Source organism: Canis aureus, chromosome 18, assembly GCF_053574225.1.
Source record: "Canis aureus isolate CA01 chromosome 18, VMU_Caureus_v.1.0, whole genome shotgun sequence".
Taxonomy (NCBI): domain Eukaryota; kingdom Metazoa; phylum Chordata; class Mammalia; order Carnivora; family Canidae; genus Canis; species Canis aureus.
This window is the reverse complement of record NC_135628.1, coordinates 30251714-30276890: the sequence shown is the minus strand read 5'-3', so window position 1 is coordinate 30276890 and position 25177 is coordinate 30251714. Positions and strand designations below refer to the sequence as shown.

At 34.2% G+C, this 25177-nt stretch overlaps 1 protein-coding gene across 19 annotated transcripts in view; it reads right to left on the bottom strand.

The window, feature by feature from the left end:
• Window positions 1-25177, bottom strand: part of CRPPA (CDP-L-ribitol pyrophosphorylase A) — a 340908-nt gene that overhangs the window by 140304 nt on the left and 175427 nt on the right. For 13 of the 19 annotated variants that reach the window (XR_013356810.1, XM_077856693.1, XM_077856689.1 and 10 more), the window contains 2 exons: window positions 21863-21982; window positions 18685-18816 (listed from right to left, as the gene is read on the bottom strand). The exons of 1 other annotated variant lie outside the window; for it this stretch is intronic. Coding sequence is in view for 16 of the 18 variants with exons in the window: in XM_077856693.1 (XP_077712819.1) it covers window positions 18685-18816; window positions 21863-21982 (252 nt within the window). In the remaining 2 variants the exon portion in view is untranslated. Of the gene's footprint in view, window positions 1-18684; window positions 18817-21862; window positions 21983-25177 lie in introns of those variants that run through there. 5 more of the 19 variants (XM_077856695.1, XM_077856696.1, XM_077856691.1 and 2 more) reach the window with 1 other exon arrangement.

Below are 25177 nucleotides of genomic sequence, written 5' to 3'. Positions count from 1 at the left end.
TCTAGCATGGCTCTAGCAGCATTAAGGCCATGTTCCTGGGATGACCCCAAGCCCCTATCAAAATGCCTGCCTAAGAAAACAATGCAAGAGAATTTACTGTGTGTTCTAACCATTACCAGAGGATAAGCCCCTTGATCTCTCCTTAGAGAGTTTACTGACAAGGGCTTACAATCATGAATCTTTTCTTTGTCCCTTTGCGATGTACGTGTATCTCTTACATGTCAAGAGTGTATTTCTCAAGTCCTTTCCTTTGTCTCCCAGACTCTGGAGGACAGTATCCCAACAATCACTAGCAAGCAGATGCATATGGCCTAATCACATTTATGTTGACATCCTTTGCAACTTTCTACTTGTACCCCATTCTCTGCTCCTCCTTACTCTTTCACTATCCCTTTAAATGTTCCAGTCACCTCTGCACAAATCAGAATAGAGCTCAGCTCTTTCTCCTACTGTCAGGAATTAGTGAAAAAAATCTGTTTTCATTGCTTTAACTAATATCTGGTTTTGCTTATCTTTGACAGCAGTGACTCTGGTAGTGTAGAGAGTATATCTGAAGACTCCAATTTTTAAAATCCAGATTAGCATCTCAAGACAAAATTTCCCAATAAAATACATTAGAATTAAACAAAGGACTAAAGTATTTAATTGATGGCAATAAATCTAACAATTCTACTAACACATATAGGACATTTAGTAGGATTCTAAAGTTCTAATTCTGTAGAATCAGCCAATAAAAAAGAAAAAATTCTGTAAAACAAAAACTAAAATAATTTTTATATTACCATAAAAATAAAATCCTTCTGAATCACACTTCCATGTAGAATTCCTATGTTTTCCGAGTATATGCTCAAAGCATATTTTTTTTAAACTTCAGTAAAGGTTTTTCTCACTTGAATCATTTTTGCACTGATTAGAGAATTCATTATGATAGATTGATTAATGGTGTTTCCAGGTTCCAGATTTCGTTATTTTTATGGACCCAAGTCAATCAGACATTCCACTCTAATTTATTACAAAACCATCACCTTAAAAATCTGTAAACAGACAAAAGAAATGTATTTACTTTGATGGACATGAATATTTTTCTACAAATAAATGAATTTCTATCACTTCACATGAGTTCTTGTGCAAAAGAGCAGCATGGTTACACTTAAATATTAAGAACACATTCGTCATCATTACAGTGATTTGCAGTGATTTAAATCCATGCCTCAGTGTGACCAAAAATTGTTAAATGTCATGGATGTTGAAAAGCATGCCTCATGTTAGATTGGTAATGTTCATCTACAAACCTCAAATCTACATAGTATTTAATTGTTTTTACATCAAGAGCCATATTTAATCATAATATTAGCTACATTATAATGAGCATCTAGAAATACCATAAATACAATTTACCTTAAATATTTTCTGTATGACATTCACATTCTTACAAATTCAAAACACTTATGAAGTACTAGAATGATTCATGGCATAGAGTTTCAACTAAAAATTTAAGTTACTGCCTAATTTGATTTCTAGACGCCATGTTATTAATCCAGGTGCATTACCTTATGGTATCTTAGGATGTTTTAAAAATCAATTAAAATTTTCTTGCCAAAATTTTTGAAAAATAGTTTATCTTTTTTCCAAAAAGTAGTATGTACATTTAAATTCCTAATATTGTGAAAGATTAATAGATTGGCATATCACCAATTCCCTTAAGCAACAAAGCAGCTACCTGACAATGAATGTTCACATGGTAATGTGGTGAGAAAGCATGCAGAAACCTGAAACAGAAACAGTACCTAGATCTCAAAAGTTGTTATTGCTTAATAGTTCACCAGGGGAAGGTTGGTATTGAACTCATCACAATCAAAAAGAGTTTCACTCTCTACTTTTAATTACTAATTTTATATTTTTCTAAATATCTTTCATCATTTTTGAGCTAAGAATGAAGATAATTTGAACAGAAATATGAATACATAAAAAAAACATTAACTTGTGGTCAATGAAATAGTAATTGCAGATCCTATAAGAAAGAAGAGATCAAAGAACACACAGTATAACTATTTAATAAAAGCTACCATGTAAAGTTTGCTGCTTAGCATAGCCTATATTCCTGAGTTCTAAAATTTAAACATTTATAAATTCTTGAGGTTTCTGAGATAATCATATTATTTACAAATACTGACAGGTTTTTTGTTTTTTTTTTTCTTACTTTCCAATCCATTAACCTTTTAGTTTCTCTTTTGCCTTACTGCTCTATTAGGACATCCAGAACAAAGTCAACCAGAAGGGTGATTATGGCCATTCTTTTCTTGCTCTTTTAGGTGTAACAGTCCCAACACAAACTCAGTTTGATGTTTGCTTTAATTTTTCAGTAAATTATTGTATCAGGTTAAGAAACTATTTCTATTTACAGTTAATCAAAAGTTTATCATGACTGAGTGATGAATTTTATCACATTTTTCTTCCAACTTGAGATATCTTTCTTCTTTTGTTTCCATAAATGGTAAATTATTGTAGTAGACTTAATAACATAAATGATCTCTGAATCTCTAGAATAAGCCAACTGGCATTTACTTATGATATTGAACTACACATCAGAATTTATTCACTTTTACCTCTGTATAAATTCAACTGATGACATAAATATATGGTTTAACCACTTTTCTGTGAATGTTTTGTACATTTTCAGGAATACAACAGGTGTAGCGTGGACACTAATCACAGAAGTGTCATAGATAGTAAATAAGTATATTTCTCAATTTTATGATGTTCTTATAATACTTGGAAATATATGCACATCTTTGCACATTACATGTTAGTAAATTAACATATTGGTGTTGAGGTACTATTTCAAGCACTATTCTAGATGCTAGAAATACATCACTAAGCCAGAAAAAAAGACATGTATTCACATAAACACATACATACGCTCCTTCAGGTTCCTTTTTAGGTAAGGGGGATGGATAATAAATACGTATAATTAAAAACATTGTGCACCAGATTGTGTTAAACTGCTGTGGAGAAAAAGTATGATGGGTGCTGAGTACTTGAGTGGTGGAAGGACAAGGTCAATATTCACTACTGATCATATCTGGAAAGAAGTCAATACAAGACACCCAAAGTTAAATACTAAAGAAATAGCATAAATATATGGAAACGGTTTCGGGGGGGGGGGGAAGGCAATTATGTTAAGACTGAAAGGTAAAAGAGTACTCAACCCATTTCCTTCCATTGCCACAAAAATAAAGAATCCTGTTCACAGTGTCACCTATTCTCATTCCTCTGCCAGGAACATGCTGGAATGAAGATAAGACAAATGGGTATAACTACTACAGTGGCTAATAGTTTTAATGAATTAGAGTCATTATTTTCTAAACTTTGGAACTGTTTTTTAGCAACGTATCATTTACAGTATGCTTCACAAGTGGCTAAAAAGAATTGGTTGAAAACCTTTCAAGAACAACCTGCCACGCTGTACTTTAAGATTTCCTAAAAATAAAAAATAAAAAAAATTGAAAAAAAGATTTCCTAAAAATCCAATATGATACTCTGTAATTGCACAATTTATATCACGTGGATACAAATATTTATCGTCTTTATCTTATGTATTTACTAAGTCAGAAAAATGCCCCAAATCATGAAACATCTTGGTTCAGGCCGCTATAATAAATTACCATTGGCTGGGTGCCTTAAACAATTCTTTAGTTCTCACAGGTGTACAGGCAGATGAGTATCTGGTGAGTACCATTTCCTGTGTCACATACTGCTATCTTCTTGCATCCTCACATGGCAGAGGGCAAGGGCACTAATCCTATTCATAAGGGCTCTACCCTGATTACATAATTATCTCCCAAAGACCTCCCTGCCTAATACCATCACATTGGGGATTACTATTTCAACATATGAATTTGGAGGAGATTAAAAACACTCAGTCCGGAACATTAACAAATACAGAATTTGGGTCTGCTCAGCATCTATTTCCTATGTGTGAAATGGTTCCACAATTCTCTTTTGGGAATGTACCCAGTCCTTATAGTATCCATGTTCTTTGGGTGAGGTGACCTGGCTTCAGAGGTAGGTATATTATATCTAAGCCTGTTAAAAGAATGAATATCCACTTGGGCCACAATAATTGAATCAGAAAATAAAAGCATGTTTTGTAAACAAGTTTAACGAAAGCAAGAAACAAGACTTTTGGCAAAAATATTGGAATAAAGACCATCTTCTCCATGGAGTAGACTAAACTAAAGGACTATAAACTTGTAACCTCTGATGGTTATGTTTGATACTACTTAAAAAATTACAGGAGACCCCTGTCAGAATGACCAAAATCAACAACATAAAGAATAGCAAGTATGGGTGAGGCTGTAGAGAAAAAGGAAGCCTCCTGCTCTGCTAGTAGGAATGCATACCGGTGCAGCCACTGTAGAAAACAGTTTTTGTTAACTTCAAAAAGTTAAAACAAACAAAAAGTTACCTATAATCTCGTAATTAAGCTACTATGTATTTACCAAAAATATTACAAAAACACTAATTCAGAGGTAAACATGCATTCCTATGTTGATTGAAGCATTACTGACAATAGCCAAATTACAGAAGCAGCCCAAGCTGTCCATTGATTGATGAATGGATAAAGATTGATACATACACACACCTACACACAAGGCAATATTCAGCCATTAAAAGGAAGGAAGGAAGGAAGGAAGGAAGGAAGGAAGGAAGGAAGGAAGGAAGGAAGGAAGGAAGGAAGGAAGGAAGGAAGGAAGGGCAAACAATGGAATCTTGCCATTTACAACATGGATAGAGCTAGAGTATAATGCTAAGAAAGTCAGTCAGTCAAAGACAAACACTGGAAGATTTCAGTAATATGTGGAATTTAAGAAACAAATGTGGGGAAAAAAAGAAAGAAAGAAAGAAACAGATGCTTAACTACAGAAAACATACTGCTGGTTACCAGAGGAGAGGTGGGTCAGGGGATGGGGATTAAAGAGTACACTTACTATGATGGGCACCAAGTAAAGTATAGAACTGTTGAATCACTTATTGTACACTTGAGCCTAATGTGACACTATATGTTAACTATACTGAAATTAAAATAAAAACTTTTAAAAATTACATGAGAATAAAGAATGAAGTTATTGAGTATAGACAGGAATGGAGGAGCGAGAAACAAACTGAGAAAAAGTAATGTCCCTTTGAGTGCGTGGGTCTAGTAAAGCCGAAAGCTAGGTAGGAGTCTTGGATTTGTCAGTTGCATTGTTAAATTGTATTTTGATTCTGACATTCACAATTAAAAATTCCCAAATGATAAACCAAATAATTCATCAGGCTAATTCAACAGTCTCAAAACTCCAGTCTGCTGTGATCTTTCTCCAGTAAATTTCCTTGAAACTCATGTTTATGCTGCATTTTTTTAAGTATTTAAATAATCATAAAATTTTGTTCAAAAAACATAATATCGAAATATATGCATTATGAAAGCTAGTATCTTCACATACATTTATTAATAATGTTTCGAATACAACAAAAAAGCACTTCAAAGTTTCAAGCTAACAAGCAGAACATTTAAGGTGACATTAAAATTCATATTTCTATATTGTATAACTGTGCAAGTGTGTGTTTATTATACAGCTCATTAAATTGTCAATCTGTTAACTTTTGTAATTTGCTATCAGTCTACACTTCCGTTTCGCAAATAAAAATTCTAATGAACTTAGCATTTTGATTAAAAACCTTTATGTTTTCCATCTAGAATACCTTAAGCATCTGAAAAACACATGATGTTTGAATCGACTCAAAAGTGAATGTGAATTAAACCAATATCCAAATAACACAAACCAATTAAAACTTTGACTGAAAAGGCTTTAAGTTAGCAGTAAGTTAGCCACTATATCTCAAACTTAGGATACTTGATGAGACTACTTAAATAAAATGCCATGGAAAGAAGAATTCCCCTTCCTTCATAAGCCTTGTTAAAGTAAGGAAAGCTATGGGAGAAGCAAATTTAGTTTCTTTGACTTTTCTAAGGCTTCTTTTAAAAAACCTTAAGTTGATAGGCTTTGGGGATTTTTACTGATTATTTTCCTTTATTGTATATTTTGGTCGTGAAATTCACTATTCTCAAAGACCTAGACAAGATCAATTTTGCTATTTTGTCTCAGTACATATGCCTTCTTAAATCCCAAAGATCCACTAGCTGATTTGTAATCCCAAGTGCAATATACAGGGTTCTAAGAAAGGTAGAGGTTCCCCCAGAACCAGCCCTGCTGGCAGAAACCAAAATAACAAAAAAAAAAAAAAAAAAAAAAAAGAAACCAAAATAACTATTTCCTTATTACTGATTTTCATGAATTTACCACAAGGGTTGCATCTGCTCTTGCTTAGCTAACCTCTGGAAAACACATACCTGTGGAAATAGTTAAGCTCTAAAAAGCAAAAGTGATGCATTTTTAACACCCAGTTAACCTGAAATAGTTCCTTCATTGAAACCTCCGCCTGAGGTCAAGGGTCTGAGCCACCACAAGGATGCTTACAAAGGACTTGTACATACTTAAAAACAAAACTTGTCTTTCTTTCCAAGATCTTAAAACAATCCACAAAAATGTGAGGAATGGTAGGAAGCATTCATTTGTGATTTACTTGACTTAGGAAAGTGTATTTGTGAAGAAACTCCACATTCCTGTGATGTTGCTGGCAAAGCCTGGTAGCCTTTATGAATGAACTTTAAGAGGGAAGGCACTACCTTAGAAAATACAGAGAAGCTTTTTGAAATTTTATTGGTCAGATCACACTTGAAAATCATTCAGACTCTCCCCAACTGTGTTTATACACTTATTCAAACTGGTTACTTTCAGGTTAAAAATGTAATGCCTTCATTATTAAAGTTCCTATCAAGGTTCAGAAATATTTGTCATTTTATGTTTTAATCATTGCTCTTTGATCTGCATATTTTGGGAGAACTTTATGTAACATCCAAATAAAAAAATAAGATTTAGGGAACATGCCCATTCTCTCCATGGAGCAGAACTGATAATTCAGTAACTATATTTTTTTGTAATTTTTCATCTACATTTTTAGACTATTGCTAGTCATCAAAGTCAGAAAAAACTAGTAGTACTATGTTAATGCTGCACTTTTTGAGAGACAGAGTGACCACCCTCCCCAAAGAGTCTAAATCCTTTAATTGCAACAAAACATTTTAAATATTAAGTCAGAAATTTAATCAAGGTATAAGAGGATTAAGATGATGAAGAATACAGCACATTTTAAACCTGTGTATGTGCCATTATTCCATTTAAAATTCAAAACTAAACAGATCAAGTCAGAATCAAAGACATTGGCACAGTAGACAAGAAATGACCTGACTTCTCACAACAAAGGAACTAGAGATAACATAGTATAATGCAGATGTAGCAGAAAACCATAAATGTACACATTTATACATTAATATTATGTCACTTGCTGTTTAATAGTTTATATCTTTTCAAAAACACTTATTTTCACTAGAGAATCAATTTTTTTTTTCTATCTTTATAGTAAGAAGACAGTAGAGGTGCCTGAGTGGCTTAGTCAGTTAAGCATCTGCCTTTGGGTCAGGATCCCAATCCAGGGGTCCTGGGATAGATCCCTGCATCACATTGGACTCCCTGCTGAGTAGGGAGTCTGCTTCTCCCTTTCCCTCTGTTTGCTGCTTCCCATGATTGTGTGGACTCGCTTTCTTTCAAATAAATTTTTTTAAAAATTTTTTTTAAAAAGCCCCAAGTTGCCTCAAACCTGCAAAGTGAATGTAAGAACATACCAGTAAGTGGTATATAGATTACTTTCATGGTCTTTATTTTAATACACTTTACGTTGCCCTAATTTCAGCTTGCAAACATATGTTAAATAAAAAGAAAAAAACACATCTTTTTTCTCTTTGAGTAATTTTAATGGAAAAAGCTTTTGTGTTAAGCAAACAAAAACAGAGTATGTCCTATAGTAAAAATTAATCTCTTGTGCTTCTGAACAACCTTGCAAAAAAATTTGTTCATATAGAAGATCTGTGGCCTAGTTAAAAAAATGTATTATGATTTAGACCTTTTAAGCCATAAATACAGAGAATAATTAAAAAATAAATAAACATGCAAAAGATTAAACTATGTAATTTTAGTTAAAAATTGGAAAATTATCTGTGGGTACTCTTTGAACAGTATTTCCTTCTAAATCATCCTAATACAGGGTTTCAGCATGATACTGTGATTAAAAACATACAAAATATAAACAATGACAGAAGCCCAATAATAATCGTGAATAGCATCTTTGTAAAACATATTTTTTCTGTCCATTAAAATTCAGATTCTCAAAGTGACTGTAGATACATTTGTTACCAACTCATTTCCTAAGAACATTAGTATATAATTGCCATTATGCATTCAGTAAGAGTAAGTTGAAGCTTAATTAAAATATATTTCCTTACCAGTTGTCAAAGGTGAGTAATGAGATGGATGGAAAACTAATAAACCTACCATTTTCCATACACAAATCTATTTGCCAAACATTACTCATATCTCCCTGATTCTCAGTGGAGAAGGCTCCTCTATATTTCCATTATGATCATAATCAGAAATGCTGATAGAATTCTCAGAGACAATAAACACATGTTCTCATTTTACAAACTATCCTTTTCCTAAATAGTAACTTGGGCAAAAAATAAGGAATTCATATGTAACCAACTCTCATTCCAGGAAAAGGGGCCTTAACTAACTAATCCCTGGCTTTAGAAATATTACCTTTAATTCTCAATGATATGAAGTATCTAATAATGATTATATGCCCCCAAATGTTTCAAAGTATTCAGAGTTACTGCCATTGGCTTAGAATGTCAGATCTTTAAATACTTATTTTCACTTTGCATTTCTCCTAGTTTCACTTCCCACTCTACTTGATATTTTCAAGTCCTTTAGCATGCATGTGATGGTCTCCACTTGGTTCAGTTAAACATTGCAATTTTAGACTTCTTTGTACAGCTGCTTCTGAAGTTTGAATAATTAGTCTTCCACAAAATGAAAATAAACAAAGATATCCCCTCCAATGTTATTTAAGGAAAATCTACATAAAACTCAGAGTGTATATACAACACATTTTATTTCAAAGGGCTGAAATAATGCCACATACATTAGAAAACCCTCAATTTTCCAGGGACTAATTATTTAGTTTGCTCTCCCAATCACAGCCTGATGTGCTGTTTTTTTTTCTATTTCATTAGTCAAAATATCAGAAATTAGACAAAGACTAAAATTTAGTTTTATTTTCAACTTGGCATTGAGATTAGTAATATAGTTGTTTTATTGTCCAGTGTATAGAAAATCACTACTCTCAGTGAAGTTTCTTAGTATTTCCTGTAAGCTCACAAACCTGTCTTCTCTAAGGATTACCAATAGGATGTCAGATTCTTTGGAGTCTTTATTTCTAATCCTTTAGGTTCCTATAGCACCTCTCTTTTCTGGAAACTCTTCTTGAAGCCTCTACGACACAACACATCTGGGTTATATGGTTTTAATATAATTGGTCTCAACTTTTCAAAGACAACACCACCATCTTATAGCTATTACTTTATAATGCAAGGTTCCCTAAACTGAACTAAGCCTATCAATAATGTTCCCTAATGTCTTTGATATGGATCTGACTTTGATCAAGCTCTTCAAAAAAAATTACAAACATCAAAATACATTTGCATATTTTTTGGCACTCGATCTCCCTGCTATCCCATCTCCAGCTGTCATTGCTCTATTCATATATCTGAAAACAGTGTGTATGATCGTATATACACGTGTGTGTGTATATATTTTCATTCAAACACTTCTAGCTCTATTTAAGTTACCAATCCCTTAATTTGCATGGGATATTAAATTATTAACTTTAATATTAACACTCTAGTATTATTGTGGGGGACAGTGTCTGATTTGGCTCCTAATGATCACTACCTTCAGGTATTCATGCCCTTGTGTCTTTGCCTCCCCTGAGTGTGGACAGAACCTAATAATTTGCTTCTGATGGATAGAACACAAATGAAGGTGATTATGTTACAGAAGATTGTGACCTTTGTCTTGGTCCTCTCTCTTGCATGCTCTAACACTGGGGGATACTCTATGAACAGGCCCCCAACCACAGGCTTGTGAAGAACTAAGTCTTCAGTGTAACAGCTCAAAAAAACCAAGTCCCGATACCCAGCTAAGTGAGCTAGGAAGCAGATTATTTCCAGGGGATCCTTGAGAGGACTACAGTCTTGAGAAAAGCCCAGAGCAGGTGAAACCACAAGGACTATGAGATAATAAACATTATTTTAAGTCATTAAGTTTGGAGGTAATTTGTTTTTGCAGTAATAGCTAACTAATACATTATTCAAAGTAATAAGTGCATTAATTTTTCATGGCCATTTTCATTAATAATGTTGCTTTACTTACTCAAAAAAAATTAAGGGCAGGTCTATCCCAGAAGTTTGTATCTAATACTCTATTTCACTTACATTTGTCTAACAGCTTATTGCCACTCGAATGAGTCTCATAAATAAGCTACCCAAATTCCCTAAAAGGGTTTTTCAAACTCACACAATTTTAAAGAGATATTTTATTTTACGATGTTCAAATTTTCCCAAAGAATGACTAAGTCTAAACATTAGAAGCCAAAACAATATTGAAAGTGAAAAATATTTAGTCTCAAAAACATTCCCACATCAAAAAAAGCCTGATTACTCTGAACAGGGTATTATTGGTTTCTGTAAACAGATTTGGTACTACATATTGGTGTATATGCCACATGATTCAGTGCCACAGAAAGTACCCTATGTTTAGTAAATAATTCCAATTTTAACTAAAAGTAATTGCTCCTTGCAGGAAGTGGAGATTTATTTCTAACCTCCCTCAAGATGATTATTAAAAAGAAAAAAATGATGTTCTGCTACTTGATAGCATACACCAATTCTCTAAATGGTCATGCACACTTAAAGAATGACTCAGCTAGAGGACATAGAGTAAATGTGGTGTATTTAAGAGAGGAAGAATGGTAACAAACTGCATCCTGCAAATTCAGGTCTATTGGCAAAGAAGTATCCTACAGCATTTGGACCTGTTCATATAGCTCTTAAGGTTTCATTATGAATTTACCTGGGGCTAATTACAAAGAGATCCATCAACAAGAATGTTTTCTGGATGTCCTTTACAGTACATGCAAAACATTCAAAACTAGTTAATAGAGAAGAACAGGAGTATTTAATTCATCAAGTAGAGAGATCTGGTATATACGTTGTGACAGAAAATCAATTTACACAGCTTTATCTAAATTTAATGTTGTTGCCAAACCACTTCATTTCACCATTCCCTATCCTATCTTGGAGGTTCACAAAAGAATTCTCTTTTATCAACAATTATTTCTTAAAAACAGAAAATTAAAACCTACTTTGTTAACTTTCATACTTGTTTACATGCCTTCCAGAGCTATATTTGTAGCTGAAGAAAAAGTGGCATTCAAGAGCAGTAAGAAGGTAATTGAGTTCATCCACTTCCTGACCTCTCCAGAGCCTCTCCAGGACCTGGATTTTCTATTTCTGCCAATTGGATCATTTCTTCCCAATAGCCTCATCTTATGAAAAATAATAAATCAAACATTGTTTCCAAAGTCTATTTCTCACTGCATCATATCCAGGGTAATGATGGCTTAGAGAAGAAAGGAGACAGGCAAATGGATAGACTAAAATGATATACACTCCCTGCCATGCTAACATAGATAATAATTCCTTCCCTGTTACAGACTGAATGTGTGTGTCCCCCAAGAATTCATGTTGAAATCCTAATCCCCAATGTGGTTGTATTAAAAAGTGAGGCCTTTGATTGGGGATTAGGTCACGAGATTGGAATCTTCATGAATAGGATTAGTGCTGTGATAAAGAGAGAACATGACCTTCTCCCTTACATGTGAGGATACAATGAGAAAATGGTGGTCTGCAACAGTGAAGAGGGTCTCCCCGAGAACTTGACTATGCGGGCACCATGATCTCAGAATGCCAGCTTCCAGAAACATGAGGAATAAACATCTGTTTTTTATAAGTCATCAGATCAGTGGTATTGTTACAGCAGCAAAATAGACTAAGACAATCTTATTGACTTTTGAGGTGTCAAACACAAACAGTTCCCTCTCTGAACTATAATGAAATGTATGAACTACAATTAATAATTTCTCAACAAAATAAATAATAGTATGGTTAAAATAGTATGGTTAAAACTTATGGTCACATAAGGAAAGAAAATCCAGCCTCAATTTCAGAATTTCCCTGTCAGAGAGACAGACATTGATGGTGTCATGTGAGTGACACAGATTGCCTACCTCCTATGTCTCCATCTTCTCATCCCATAGAAGCTTCAAAAATATGACTTCTGCATTTTGCAAATGAATAATCAGAGGTCCACCAATTTATATCACTTATTCAAGGTCACATAGATATCTGTTTCAATTAGATGGGACTATGCTAAATCAGACCAATAAATAATCAGTTATAAAAGTTTTGGAGAACTCTCCAACCATGTGCCTGTGAGCTTCTATCTCTAAATCCTTGAGCATGTAAGATGCACAGATTAAATAAACTGCTACAGGACTTTATATATTTTATAGAATTTACAAATTTTGCCATAAAAGTTTTTGTGTAAATTTTTATTTTAAAATGTGTAATTTGACAGTAAGACACCATACAGAAAGACTCCATCCACCACACCTGGATGAAGGTGAATGATATCAGGCCCTTGATAGCAAATATAATGTGTTAAAGGTGCTCTAATTTCAACCTATGACAAGATTCTTTGATCTAGGTTGATGGGGCTAATGCCACAAAATGGCTCAACCAACACCTTTTCCAACCAAATCCCTGCTTTCATTTCCATGCTATAGATACTCCAGAGGATAAAAACTAAATTTCCTCAGATTTGGTTTTATCAGCATCTATGGATTCTACTATGTACATGTAGATGACTTAAAAGTAGCAGTGAGTAGGTTGGCTCAGTGCCAGAAACAGGAAAACTAGGTCTAAGGTAGAGACTTCATATTTTCTGAATCAGCTATGGTAGAGTTTCTATCTGTGGTTCCCTAGCATCATATGTATCCAGAGTCAGTAATAGGAGGCACTTTTACAAGCACAGTCCCAGAGGGGTTGAGCATTTCTGCCATCTGCCCTGTTCTTGGCTAGGTGTTACCCAGTTTGGTTCCATAATTCTTCAGAAATTCTGTAAGCTACAAAATTCCCTAAAATATATCTTTCTGTTAGACAATCACTGGATACATTTTTGCAACTAAGAACCTTCATCAATAGAATTGCCCTATTAGCCTGATAGATTGTAAGTACTTAGAATGTTTGTCCTTAATGAACAAGAGATGATCTCACAGTTAGCTTAGAAACTTTTTCAAATGGTCATTCTTCGGTCTCTTACTCAACTTCACCTCAAGATTCCATTATGCCATCTGATATCCCATAGCCTCCTCAGACATGACAGTCCTATATAGATTAAAGAGGGCCAACAGTTGATTCCAATATGTCAATATACTTAAGAACCTCTGACTTAAGTCAGTCATCCAAATATGTTCACATTAGACTTCCACCAGAGCTTGAGCTTATGAAATATAGAGAACTCCAGATATAAGTTTGAGCTATTGAACTAGATTCCCTAAAGTACAGACTAGGAACCTATATTTATAAAGTTCCTCAGGAGACTGTAATACTGCCAGCTAAGGATTTTCAAAAAACAGTATTTAGAAGCCACTGGCACAGAAAATCATTCATCAGCCGGGCCTAAAGTAAGTTCATTAAAACAAAATTATTTCTTCCTCTGAGGATACCAGTAGATTAGTCAAACGAGAGGTAAGTGTACAAATCTTAGATCTGAACCTCAGGAAAATATCTACTAAGATGTTTCATGATACCTTTGTGAAGGTGGTGGATAAATAAAGCCAAATGTGAAATTCATTTGGGTACATTATTTGATGGTATGATGTCTATACAAGATAGATATATATATTTATACTTAACAATGCAATATTGTTCTAACCTAGAAGCTCCATCTCTGAAATGGTCAGTATAGTTCAAGTTTAAAAACTACATACTTGCAAATGTTTGCCTTAAAAAAACAGAATCATGATAAAAATATTTGAGTTCAGCAAAATTAAGACTGAAATCTCTAAACTATAGGCTTGAACAGTTCATGACAGAAATACTAAGTATCTATAACTTCAGTGCTTTATCATCAGATACATATTCTTAAATAACTAGAACAGGTTCCCCAAAATACATCATTTTATACCACAGATTTCAATGATGACATGCATCACAAACTTAGTATAATGGGAATGAAGAGTACTATTTTATGCATAAATTTAAGAGAATACTTAAAAAGGGACTAAGATCCTTTATGTGGATTAAGCTATAGAACCTAGTTGTAATTATTCATAGTTATATTTATAGAGTTATTTTAGAAAAAGGAATAGGACTTGATTTAAATTCATCCAAAAAATTTTAAGGACTAACTTTATGCTACGTTTCTAATCTAGCATATAAATTTCAAATCTTTCCTTATTTATTTACAACTTAAGAAACTGATCACTAGATACTAAAGTCAGAAAACTTAAATGGTCAAGCCAGCCACTTGATTCATAAGTGTACTCACAATGAATCTATTTTAAATGATGAATATTTTGAGGCCAGCAGAATGTTTTAAAGACATTTTTCGAAAAAGTTAATTTGTACTTTACTACATTGGTATAACTAAGGAACTGGCATATTCATTAATTTAGCAAATGATGTCTCTGACCAGGAAAAAAAAAATGCATACATGGGGAGTACATCTAGAGTTAAGTAAAGCATTTGCTAAAATTTCTTATATTGATAAAGAATATATGAAAAATGGAGTTGAAACATTATACGATTAGATGCATTTGTCAGTAATTGAATTATCAAAGAATTATCAACAATTGACAATGGATAACATTGCGGGACATTTATAGATCCTCAAGATGGAATCAATCCTTATCTTTCTCCAAGTCAATTTCTTTCCTAAAGGTATACACAAATTGGAAATATCTAATTGTGAAGCAAGTATGGCTAATTAATCAGAGACCATATTATAAATCCCCAAAAAGACTGAAATGTAGTAAGTTTAAATTCGCTAAACACAGAAAGTCCTACATGTGGGACTTTCTCTACAGAAAGTGTTTTTTCCACAGAAACACAGAGACTTCACACCATCATGCATTTTTTTTTTAAAAAGAGCTTAAGTAATTCTATTCAACTATAAATATCCATAATGAATCCTGTGAAGGAGCAACTAAGCAGTCCAGACAACCCACATTACCAGAGATACATACATACATAGCAATGCAGGTCTTCTTTAGGTTGGAAAGACCTGATCTGTAGCACAGATGCTGAAGCCAATGCATCCTCTCATCCAAGGTAGAGTCACAAATAAACTGAAAACCTATCCAAAGAAGTTCTTGAAGCTATGTGTGATGAAAAAATGGTTAAAAATCTTTCCAGATTTCACAGACCTAGGTTTCGCTGATCAGAGACTGAAAACAAAACACATCAACCATCTACAGAAACACCCTAATGGCTATCACAGAGATTCGCTTAGGGAACCAACATCCAAGGTATGGACACTGTAAACAAACAAACAAACAAAAAAACTGTATCTGACAGCACCATGGAAAGCACAAACCTCTAAACAACTTCTTCGCACTCAACGATGACAGAAGTTTCACCTTGTGCATCTTCATATCCTTAGTGTTGACAAAAGGTTTGTCAAGTAGGCTTTCAAAATTAAAGATATTGATTTAACTAAGTGGAAAATTAGTACAGAACTAAAAGGAAAAAAGAGAGAGAGAGAGAGATATTGTCCAGAGGTAGTGGTTTCTTTACATAGGGCCTATTTATGAGGACTGTATCCCAAAGTTTCATTTAGAGAATATTAGCCTCATGAGTTGCCTATGTTTGAAGGGTTACAGTAGAAAATTGAAAATGATATCCCCCTTGTCCCCAACTTGAAGATATGAAATTTTCACCAGGATATTAAGAATTTGTGAGAAGCCCTTCATGGAAGATACTTGTTTATTCACTGATGCTCCCCAATTTTTTAACCACAGGCCCTTTTTGATGGCATATCTGAGGAACACCCCAGAGTACTCTGGTAAAGGCTCTTTAAGGTGGAATTATGCACTGGACATGTGTTTGGCTAGTACTAGTCAACTGGCACCTGTGTCTCCAAGGACAAAAGTAAACCCTGTATTTTAAACATTTTCACATGTTTGAGACATCCTCATATGGTATTTTTAAGAAGAAAAAAGCAACACCCTAATAAACTCTCTTTGCTTCTTAAAATGAGAGAAATATTTTGAACGCTTTGCAGTGCCCTCTTCTTTGCACTCGTGACAGCAAAGTAGAGCTTAACAGATCCAAATTTGCTCAAAATAATGGTCAGATGCACAGTACTGAATTCAAAGGTTCTTCTTTTTCAACAAGGCCACTTTTCCCATCAGGGAGCCTTCACAGGTACAGAGTTATATAGATATGCAACTCCATGTCATGAATGTGTACAGTATGCCAGGTGTGGAAAATTGAACAGTTCTGTTGTGAAATATGAGCTCCACAAGAGTTACCAGGTTTAGGAAATAAAAACATAAGATGCCCAGTTATATTGAATCTCAGGAATGATAACAAAGATTTTTAGTGCAAGTATGCTTCGTGTAATATTTCAGATATACTAAAAATTGTCTGAAATCAAATCTCATTAGGCATGCTATATTTCATCTAGACCATACTCTCCCACTGGAGTATCAACTACAGTGCATACAGACCCTTTGTGTTTAGCCTAAATCACAGGAGAAAAAGTCCTGGGGACTTTGTATGTGCTCTACCATTTCTTAGCTTTTGAGATATTTCTCAATGAACTATATTTTATCTGCATAGTGAAGCATTAGTTGTGCATCCATGACTCCTTTGAATGGCACAAGAGAAAAAACTGATTTTTTCCCACCACAATAATCTGGAGTACAACCAAAGACAATCTATTAAAGACGGAATATTCTTTAAAAACAAAGGAGCTTTTATTTATTTATTTGACAGAATGAGACAGAGGAGAGGGAGAGGGAGAGGGAGAGAGAATGCACACAAGCAGTTGGGAGGGGCAGAAGGAGAAAGAGAAGCAGGCTTCCCACTCAGCAGGGAGCCAGATGCTCAATTCCAGGCCTCTGGGATCATGACCTGAGGCAAAGACACTTAACCAACTGACCCACCCAGGTGCCCCAAAGATAGGATATTCTTGAACAAAGATACAGACCAGAGTTCTTAATCTTACTCTGCCAGTTACGTGTTGCTCTTGGGCCATTTGTGTATCTCTTCGGGCCTTGGCTGCCCTGACTTCAAAAGCCCTTTCAAAGCTAACATATTATACTTCCATGATCCTAAGTAAATTCAGCTTTGCCTCATTCTTGATGACTAACCAGAGGTCATAGTTACATATTATGGAAACAGCGAAAATCAACTCAAAGAAAACCAGGAACTGTCTAAAAGATCGTCCTTATACTTAATTAAAATCCATTTGTTTCAAAAGAAATGTTACCTTCAGGCTAAAAGGGTAACTTAAATATTACACCAATAATAACTGTTATTCATCAATCATGTAACTTTAAATGCCTGTTGTTCCTTGGTCAGTTACTAATTCCAGATCATTAAAAGCCCTGTTGACCACTTCACTTTCTTGACTCCTGTAGGGTACCTCTAAAAACACTATAAAGCATTCTGTAATTTCAATGAATGGTATCTATGCACAAAGAGCAGATCCATCTTCCCTAACAGTCCCCAAATAGTTTGATTTAAATAGCATTTCTTTGCACTAAGTATCTATAATGCTAATTCATTTTGCCTTCAGCTTAACTTTCTGCTATTAATAAAGTGACAATAAGAATTTTTCCCTAAATACCAGGCTCTCTTATAATATGAATGCTAAGTATTGCTTTTAAGTAATTAAAAACCTGATCAACATCTTTAGCACAACATAAAAGAAATAAGCCATTTCAAATTAGACAAATGGATGAGTTCTGAAGTCAGTTAAATACAAAAGTCTAGTTCAATTTGAATTTCAGATTTCAAATTCCAAATTTAGGACTTACTTAATATAATTTATTGTTTATCTGAAATTCAAATTTAGCCAGGCACTCTAAATTTTTTTTAAAGATTTTACTTATTCATGAGAGACACAGAGAGAGAGAGAGAGAGAGAGAGAGAGAAAGGCAGAGACACAGGCAGAGGGAGAAGCAGGCTCCATGCAAGGAACCTGACGTGGGACTCGATCCCAGGTCTCCAGGATCACACCCTGGGCTGCAGGCGGCACTAAACCGTTGTGCCACCGGGGCTGCCTGCACTCTAAATTTTTATTTGATAAATCTGGCAACCCCATGTGGCCTACTAGTATGAGATATTCACCAATTTCATCTTTTTTTTTCCCTTCATTAAAACACGTTTTTGATTTTTATTTCTCCCCTAGAGTCAAGAGAGATTCTACCTATGACAGAACATGGATAAGTAATTTTCCAGCCAAAATTTCTCTAATCATTAATGTATCTTTGCTTTTAACAGGTCAGGTTACCATTAAAACTGTCGTCCACAAAACACAAAATTTTCCTTACCTGTGGGTAATATATAAGAAGACCACATAATAAAATATTTCTTTTTTTCACTTCCTTTGCATATTCCTTAATTTGCATTAGGTTTTCCATTTTCTGATCAAAAGGTACTGATTTATAATCAAGAAAATATACCTGCAAAATAATACAAAAGGTAACATGTGAATACCATTTCTTTCACTTTCTTTGAAAAATGTAACATTAAAGGAGTTCAAAACACAATTATTGTAACTTTTATCAGTTTGTGTTAATTTCTAGATAAACATTTCAACCATAAACGCTTAGTAAGATTGATAAATCCTCCTTTACAAATACAAAGCAGCAATCATTGAGAAAACAATGCTGAATAATATAAAATGCTAATACTCTATTTCCACTTGTTTCAGAGTCAAATGTACAAATATAGGATTTCAACTACTTGTTCAATTTATACTTTGAAACTAGATTACATAGAAATATTATATGTTAAGCAATTACCAATATCAATAAAAGTCAAGGGAGTGCTTATCTATTAGATTCATAGATATTTTTAGAAGAATCACTTTCAAATAACTGAAATTCTAATAAATCATCCATTTCTTAGAGTAAATCCAGAATTTTATATATATTTTTAGCAGTGTTAGTGTTTTTCTTGAAATTATTCCAATGGCTATTTTTAAAATATTAGTTTTCATTTAAATTTTAAGGAACTCAGGGTGAGCTCCCTCCTTCAAATTATTGAAGTTTTATGGTGTTGTTCATCTTTTGTGGGACATAAAATATCTAAATCACCATAATGTCAAAATAAAATGCAAATGTGCACAGAGAATAAACATTCAGATATTTGTATTCTTTCACAATATCAAATTTAAGAAACTCTCAAGAATTATAATTTGTTCAGTTACATGTATTTATTATCTAGAAGCATTTTAAAATCTACTCCACCCTAAAACTCTTATACTAATCCTTTCCCTTCCTCTGGTAATTCATATAAAAATATGCTTTATAGAAAATATACAACAAAATCCTACGACGTTCTTTCTGTAACACAAGGGAATGAGTTTTCACCTATCACATTGCATTTTGCTTTCCAGGAAAAGCATTTAAATAGCATCCATTTTAAAACAGAATTATGTGAGGACATGTATGTGTGTTAATTCAGTAGATATTCAGTCACTATTTCCTGGACCTTTTCATTCTAGTTCATTGAAGACATACATATATAGTTGCTTCCTCCTAAAATCTAAAGGGACACTACAGACTTTTTTCCTTAAAAAATGCTCCATCCATTAAAAAACGAAGATAATAGAAAAGAAAAAAAAAACAGAAAAGAAAAACTGAAAGATAAAAAGCACAAAGAAAAGGGTCTCAGGCTCTACTATCTACTGAATAATTGAAGTAAAGACAATGTGACCCTATGAACTTGAATTCACCCTTCCCTAGCAGTGATTCCCTGAAAACTTATAAAGATGAAATTTCAGATTTTTTACCAACCAACAATGCTTACAGCAAATATAATTTGAGACTGGTGAACCATAGCCAGGCTGGAATAATTGTGAGTGAACTATAAATGGTAGACTTTCCTTTAGTGTAATTTAACTTGTAACCAGGTGTTTCCCTAGCTGAGACCTGGAAGCTAACATCTATCAGCTAACTCCTACATGTAGCTTGAGCCTTCTAGAAGGATGGCTCATACACCACCTTCTGTGATTTCCTCCCCTTACCCTTAAGAAGGTGGAGAAAAAATGGAGGGGGGGAAAAAAAGCAACCCCTACTAGTATGAAATTATGAGCTCAAGAAGCTAAGCTGAAGAAACATGCCCATCTCTCCCTTTTCTCCTGTTTTGTAGTCTTTTATGATGTTGCACAAACTAGTGATACAGGCTTCTTCTAGTCTTAAGAGTTTAAAAATATCTATCTGAAACTAAAATTGTTGGCTGGGGGCTTGCCAGAAAAAAAGGCTAATTCTCCAAACTCCAGGCGATTTATGAAATTGCAATCATGTTATGAATCTAAAGCTCGGGGACTGAGACTAAGACTCTCTCCTGGGCCCATACCGCCAGATCATTACATAGCCCCATACCATCTGGACTAAGGAACAACACTGCTGTTCGGAGTTATAAGCCTCATGGTACTATTTAACTCTTTTACCTGTGTAATTATTTGCAATATTTAGATACAATAAAATGCCAGGAGTCACCATGCCCAACATAATTTATGTGAATGAGAGGTCTTGGAGTTTTGCAATGCATAATCCAGGCAACCTTAAAGCTAGCCTAGATAGTTAATGAGGGAAAATAGACATTTCTTGTTTAATACAAGTCCTCCTAACAAATCTTCAGTTCTGAAAAATCTCACAGTAAAATAAAGGGGGGGGGGTGCAGAAAGGGTTTGTGGAAAAAAAATAGCACAAGGAGCAGTAAAGACAAGACCACTCTACTTTGTAATTACAGCCTCCAAAGAGATTTAAAATGCACAGAAATTAAAGAACGGAAATGCTGGTAACATACTAAATGGAGAAGGAATGATGGATACAACCAGGAATGGAGCTCTACAGTGCAAAGCTGCCATTGAACTTGGACCAGGAGGAAGTGCACCTGCCCAGGGAACCTCTCTGCAAAGTCAGAGATGGGAACAGGTGCTCAACTTTCGATTTTCTTAAAAAAGTGTCCTAAAAGTGATCCTAAAGTTAATAACAACTTTGGGAACTTAGAAGTGGTAGAACTAAAACTCTTGACAAGAATAAACTATATTGGAATGAAAAAGATAAAGTGTGCTGAATCTGTGTATCGCTTTTTTTTTTTTTAAAGGACAGAAATTAGTGATCCTATACTGAGTTAACTTAATGAATTATGTATATTAAAAATTATGGTATTTAATTAAAGCTATATACAACTATATTGTGTAGTTTTTGAACTTGCAGAGGGAGAAAAGGATTATCTATATCAATGCAGCAAATAATTGGAGGAAATTAAAGAAGCAAATAAAACAACCGGCAAAAAGCAGTAACAAAATAGGCTTGTAGAAAGAATCTCAAATATGAAAGTAATACAAATAAATTGAACACACCTAAGTCTTTCCTAAATAACAGATTTATCATATTGGATTTTTAAGGAAAATCTAACAATATGCTAGTTATAAGACAAATGTCTAAAGCAAACTATCCTGGGGATCCCTGGGTGGCGCAGCGGTTTGGCGCCTGCCTTTGGCCCAGGGCGCGATCCTGGAGACCCGGGATCGAATCCCACGTCGGGCTCCCAGTGCATGGAGCCTGCTTCTCCCTCTGCCTGTATCTCTGCCTCATTCTCTCTCTCTCTCTGTGACTATCACAAATAAATAAAAAAAAAAAATTAAAAAAAAAATAGAGCAAACTATCCTGAAAAGCACAAAATAAAGGGATGAACAAGACATGCTTTGCAAACATTACCAAAAATGAAAGCTGTAGCAATATTATTCATTTTAGTTTAAGACAAAAACTATTAATTCACATAAAGAGGAATAGGGCATAATAAAAAAACAAGCAAAATTATAATAATCATAGCCTTATTAAGATAGATTTGAATACACAAAATATATTTTTTAAAGATTTTATTTATTTATTCATGAGAGACACAGAGAGAGAGAGGCAGAGACACAGGCAGAGGGAGAAGCAGGCTCCATGCAGGGAGCCCGATGTGGGACTCGATCCCAGGTCTCCAGGATCACACCCCAGGCCGCAGGTGGCACCAAACCGCTGCACCACCGGGGCTGCCCTGAATACACAAAATATTTGACTGAATTATGAGAACACACAGTCTCAGTCAATAAACATTGATGTTCAATGACAGTTGTCTTAGAAACTAACGTACCAAACATATTAAAAACAAAACAAAATTCGAATAGCTTCTGCTTCTGGTGAAGCAGCTAAACTGAGGGGTTTTATGTCTCCTTCCAAGATTATAATTTTATTCCTGTTTTGCTGGCTGTTGTGATCTAGGAAAAGTTGCATATGAACTAATGTCAACTTCCAAAATACACAGACTAAATGCCCATATTCATTGATCCTGCAAAAGCTAATTTTTTTTCAGACACATGTAACATAGCAAAAATACTTGGTGAACTGAAAAACAAAGCACAGTTTTTTAAAGTTCCCACCAAGTCATGAAACGTCACTCTAGGGCTGAAGACTTACTCCAGCTAAAGATCCGTCAGACACAACATACCCTAGTTCCTCAGAAAGATAAAAGATAATGGCATGTAAAGAAAGCAGTAGGCAAATGTTATTCACCACCGATTCCATGGATTAAGGAAATGATGCATAAAAGTGAATTCTAGGCAAACTATTCATTCATCTACAAATTGCCTATGTTATTCCATCAAACCATCAAACAATGCTACCCATTAAGTAACCTATATTTAGAGGGAAACTTTTAGAAATGTACTAAAATATAAGAATGTGCTCAACATTGTACTAAATGACATCAACTTTTAAAGAAACAGATATGGATATTGACCTTATGAAATGTATTACCAGGTTGACAAAATTCAAGCTTGAAGAAGTAGGATGCATATCAAAATTCTCTTTCACTAAATGGGAAGGCCTGATAACATCATGATTAACAGAAGAAAAATCTCCAGCAGACGTATTTCCTAAGGCCAATACTATGAAACTTAGGCACATACTTTACATTGTGCTACTAATTTTGAACTTCTAAAATACATGTTACTTATGAGTTCCAGGAAAAAACTCAGTTGGTACAATAATGCAATCAATTATAATTTTAAAGACAAGGCAGGTTTATACAACTACAGCAGAGGATTACAAAATGATTATGATAGCTTAAGAGAAATGTAAATGTTTTCACCTTAATAAAACAAACTTACAGCATAGTCAGTCCTGCATCCATTGAAATGTAGCAAAACATTTCATCTAGGTTGAGTTCTGCACATTTGCTTATAGCTACATCAAGTAGATATTCCTTGATGTCTTTTTGAACTGCTCACTCATTTGCTATGTGTAAATTACAGCAACAATTATTTCCTCCTTAGGATGCCATTTCTAATAAGTTTTATTTCATACAGATATTTAAAAAGTTAAAATATCTCCCCCTCCAAAATAATGTGTTGTTTTTTTTTTTTCTTAACACAGCAAATTCACTCCTATAAACTAGCAAACTGCTTAAACATTTAACATATGGGTAGCTTCATGGCTTTGTGGGTGGGCAAGGTTTCTGGCACTCATAGTTTGGAAAATGCTCCTCTGTGCCTCATGTCTTCTACATTCAGTTCTACACATGCTTTATATTTGTCTAGTAACTATTTAATATATCCCTGGCCCCAGATGAATTGCCATTGTTTTATACTTTAATATGTAATTTTTCATCTGTCTCTGAGGACAGGTACATTAATTAAAGAATAATTAATATAAAATACAATATTCTTTAAAACCTCAGGAATGTTCCATAACCCCACATTTAACACTTCTGCCTCATTCCAGAGGCCCATGTTAATAGGCCTAGAGAAGGGAGTCAGGAATTGTGGTAGGTGAGGAAATAGGAGAGGACTTTGTTTATTTGAATAAGTCAATTTTTAATAAGAAGTCAATCTTTGAAGCATCAGTATATATACAAATACACACTGCTTAATGCCCACCAAAGTGGAAGGAAGGATGGTCAAAATAAAAGTTATGGTAATTATCAAATAATTAAGTTAGGAAGCATTGGTAGATAGACCAGAGACCCTCTGAATCTATACAACAAATATGGCAAAATTACCTACACAAAATTATTTGTGTACAGAAAAGTAAATTGTGTAAATCAGGCCCATCATCTCACAACATTGCTTTTCAAAAGAAATACAGGGAGATCTAACAATAGATGAAACCAAAGTCAACACTAAGCAGATCAAAGTAAGACTTTATTTTAAGGATTAAAAAAAAACTTTAGAGAAAATTGATGAACTGTACTTTTAATTTTTAACTGCACTTTTAAAAAGAAAAAGGAACAAGCTTCTAATGTTGAATCGTTTCATTTTGGAACAAGCTTAAATCAATGTCATCAAGCAATTCAATACATAATTCTGATGAATAGAAGCTAATTAAAAGTTGCAAGCTATCATAAAAATTCAGAGCAAATGTTTAACAACTCATCTATAAATCTTAAAATAGGGCAGCCAGGGTGGCTCAGCGGTTTAGCGCTGCCTTCAGCCCAGGGCCTGATCCTGGAGACCCGGGATCGAGTCCCACGTCAGGCTCCTGCATGGAGCCTGCTTCTCCCTCTGCCTGTGTCTCTGCCCCCCCACCCACCCACCCCCTTCTCTCTCTGTGTCTCTCATGAATAAATAAATAAATAAAATCTTTAAAAAAAATCTTAAAATACCAGCAAAACTATTAGGTTGAGAAATGAGGCATTTAACACAAGTAGTAAATAAACAGTATTTTGCATTAAAATATTAGCCATACAAAGTTTTAAATGTTTCTATTGATTCAAATAACTAAAAAGTAATTAAGTTTTATAGTATCAAGACAAATGTTATATACC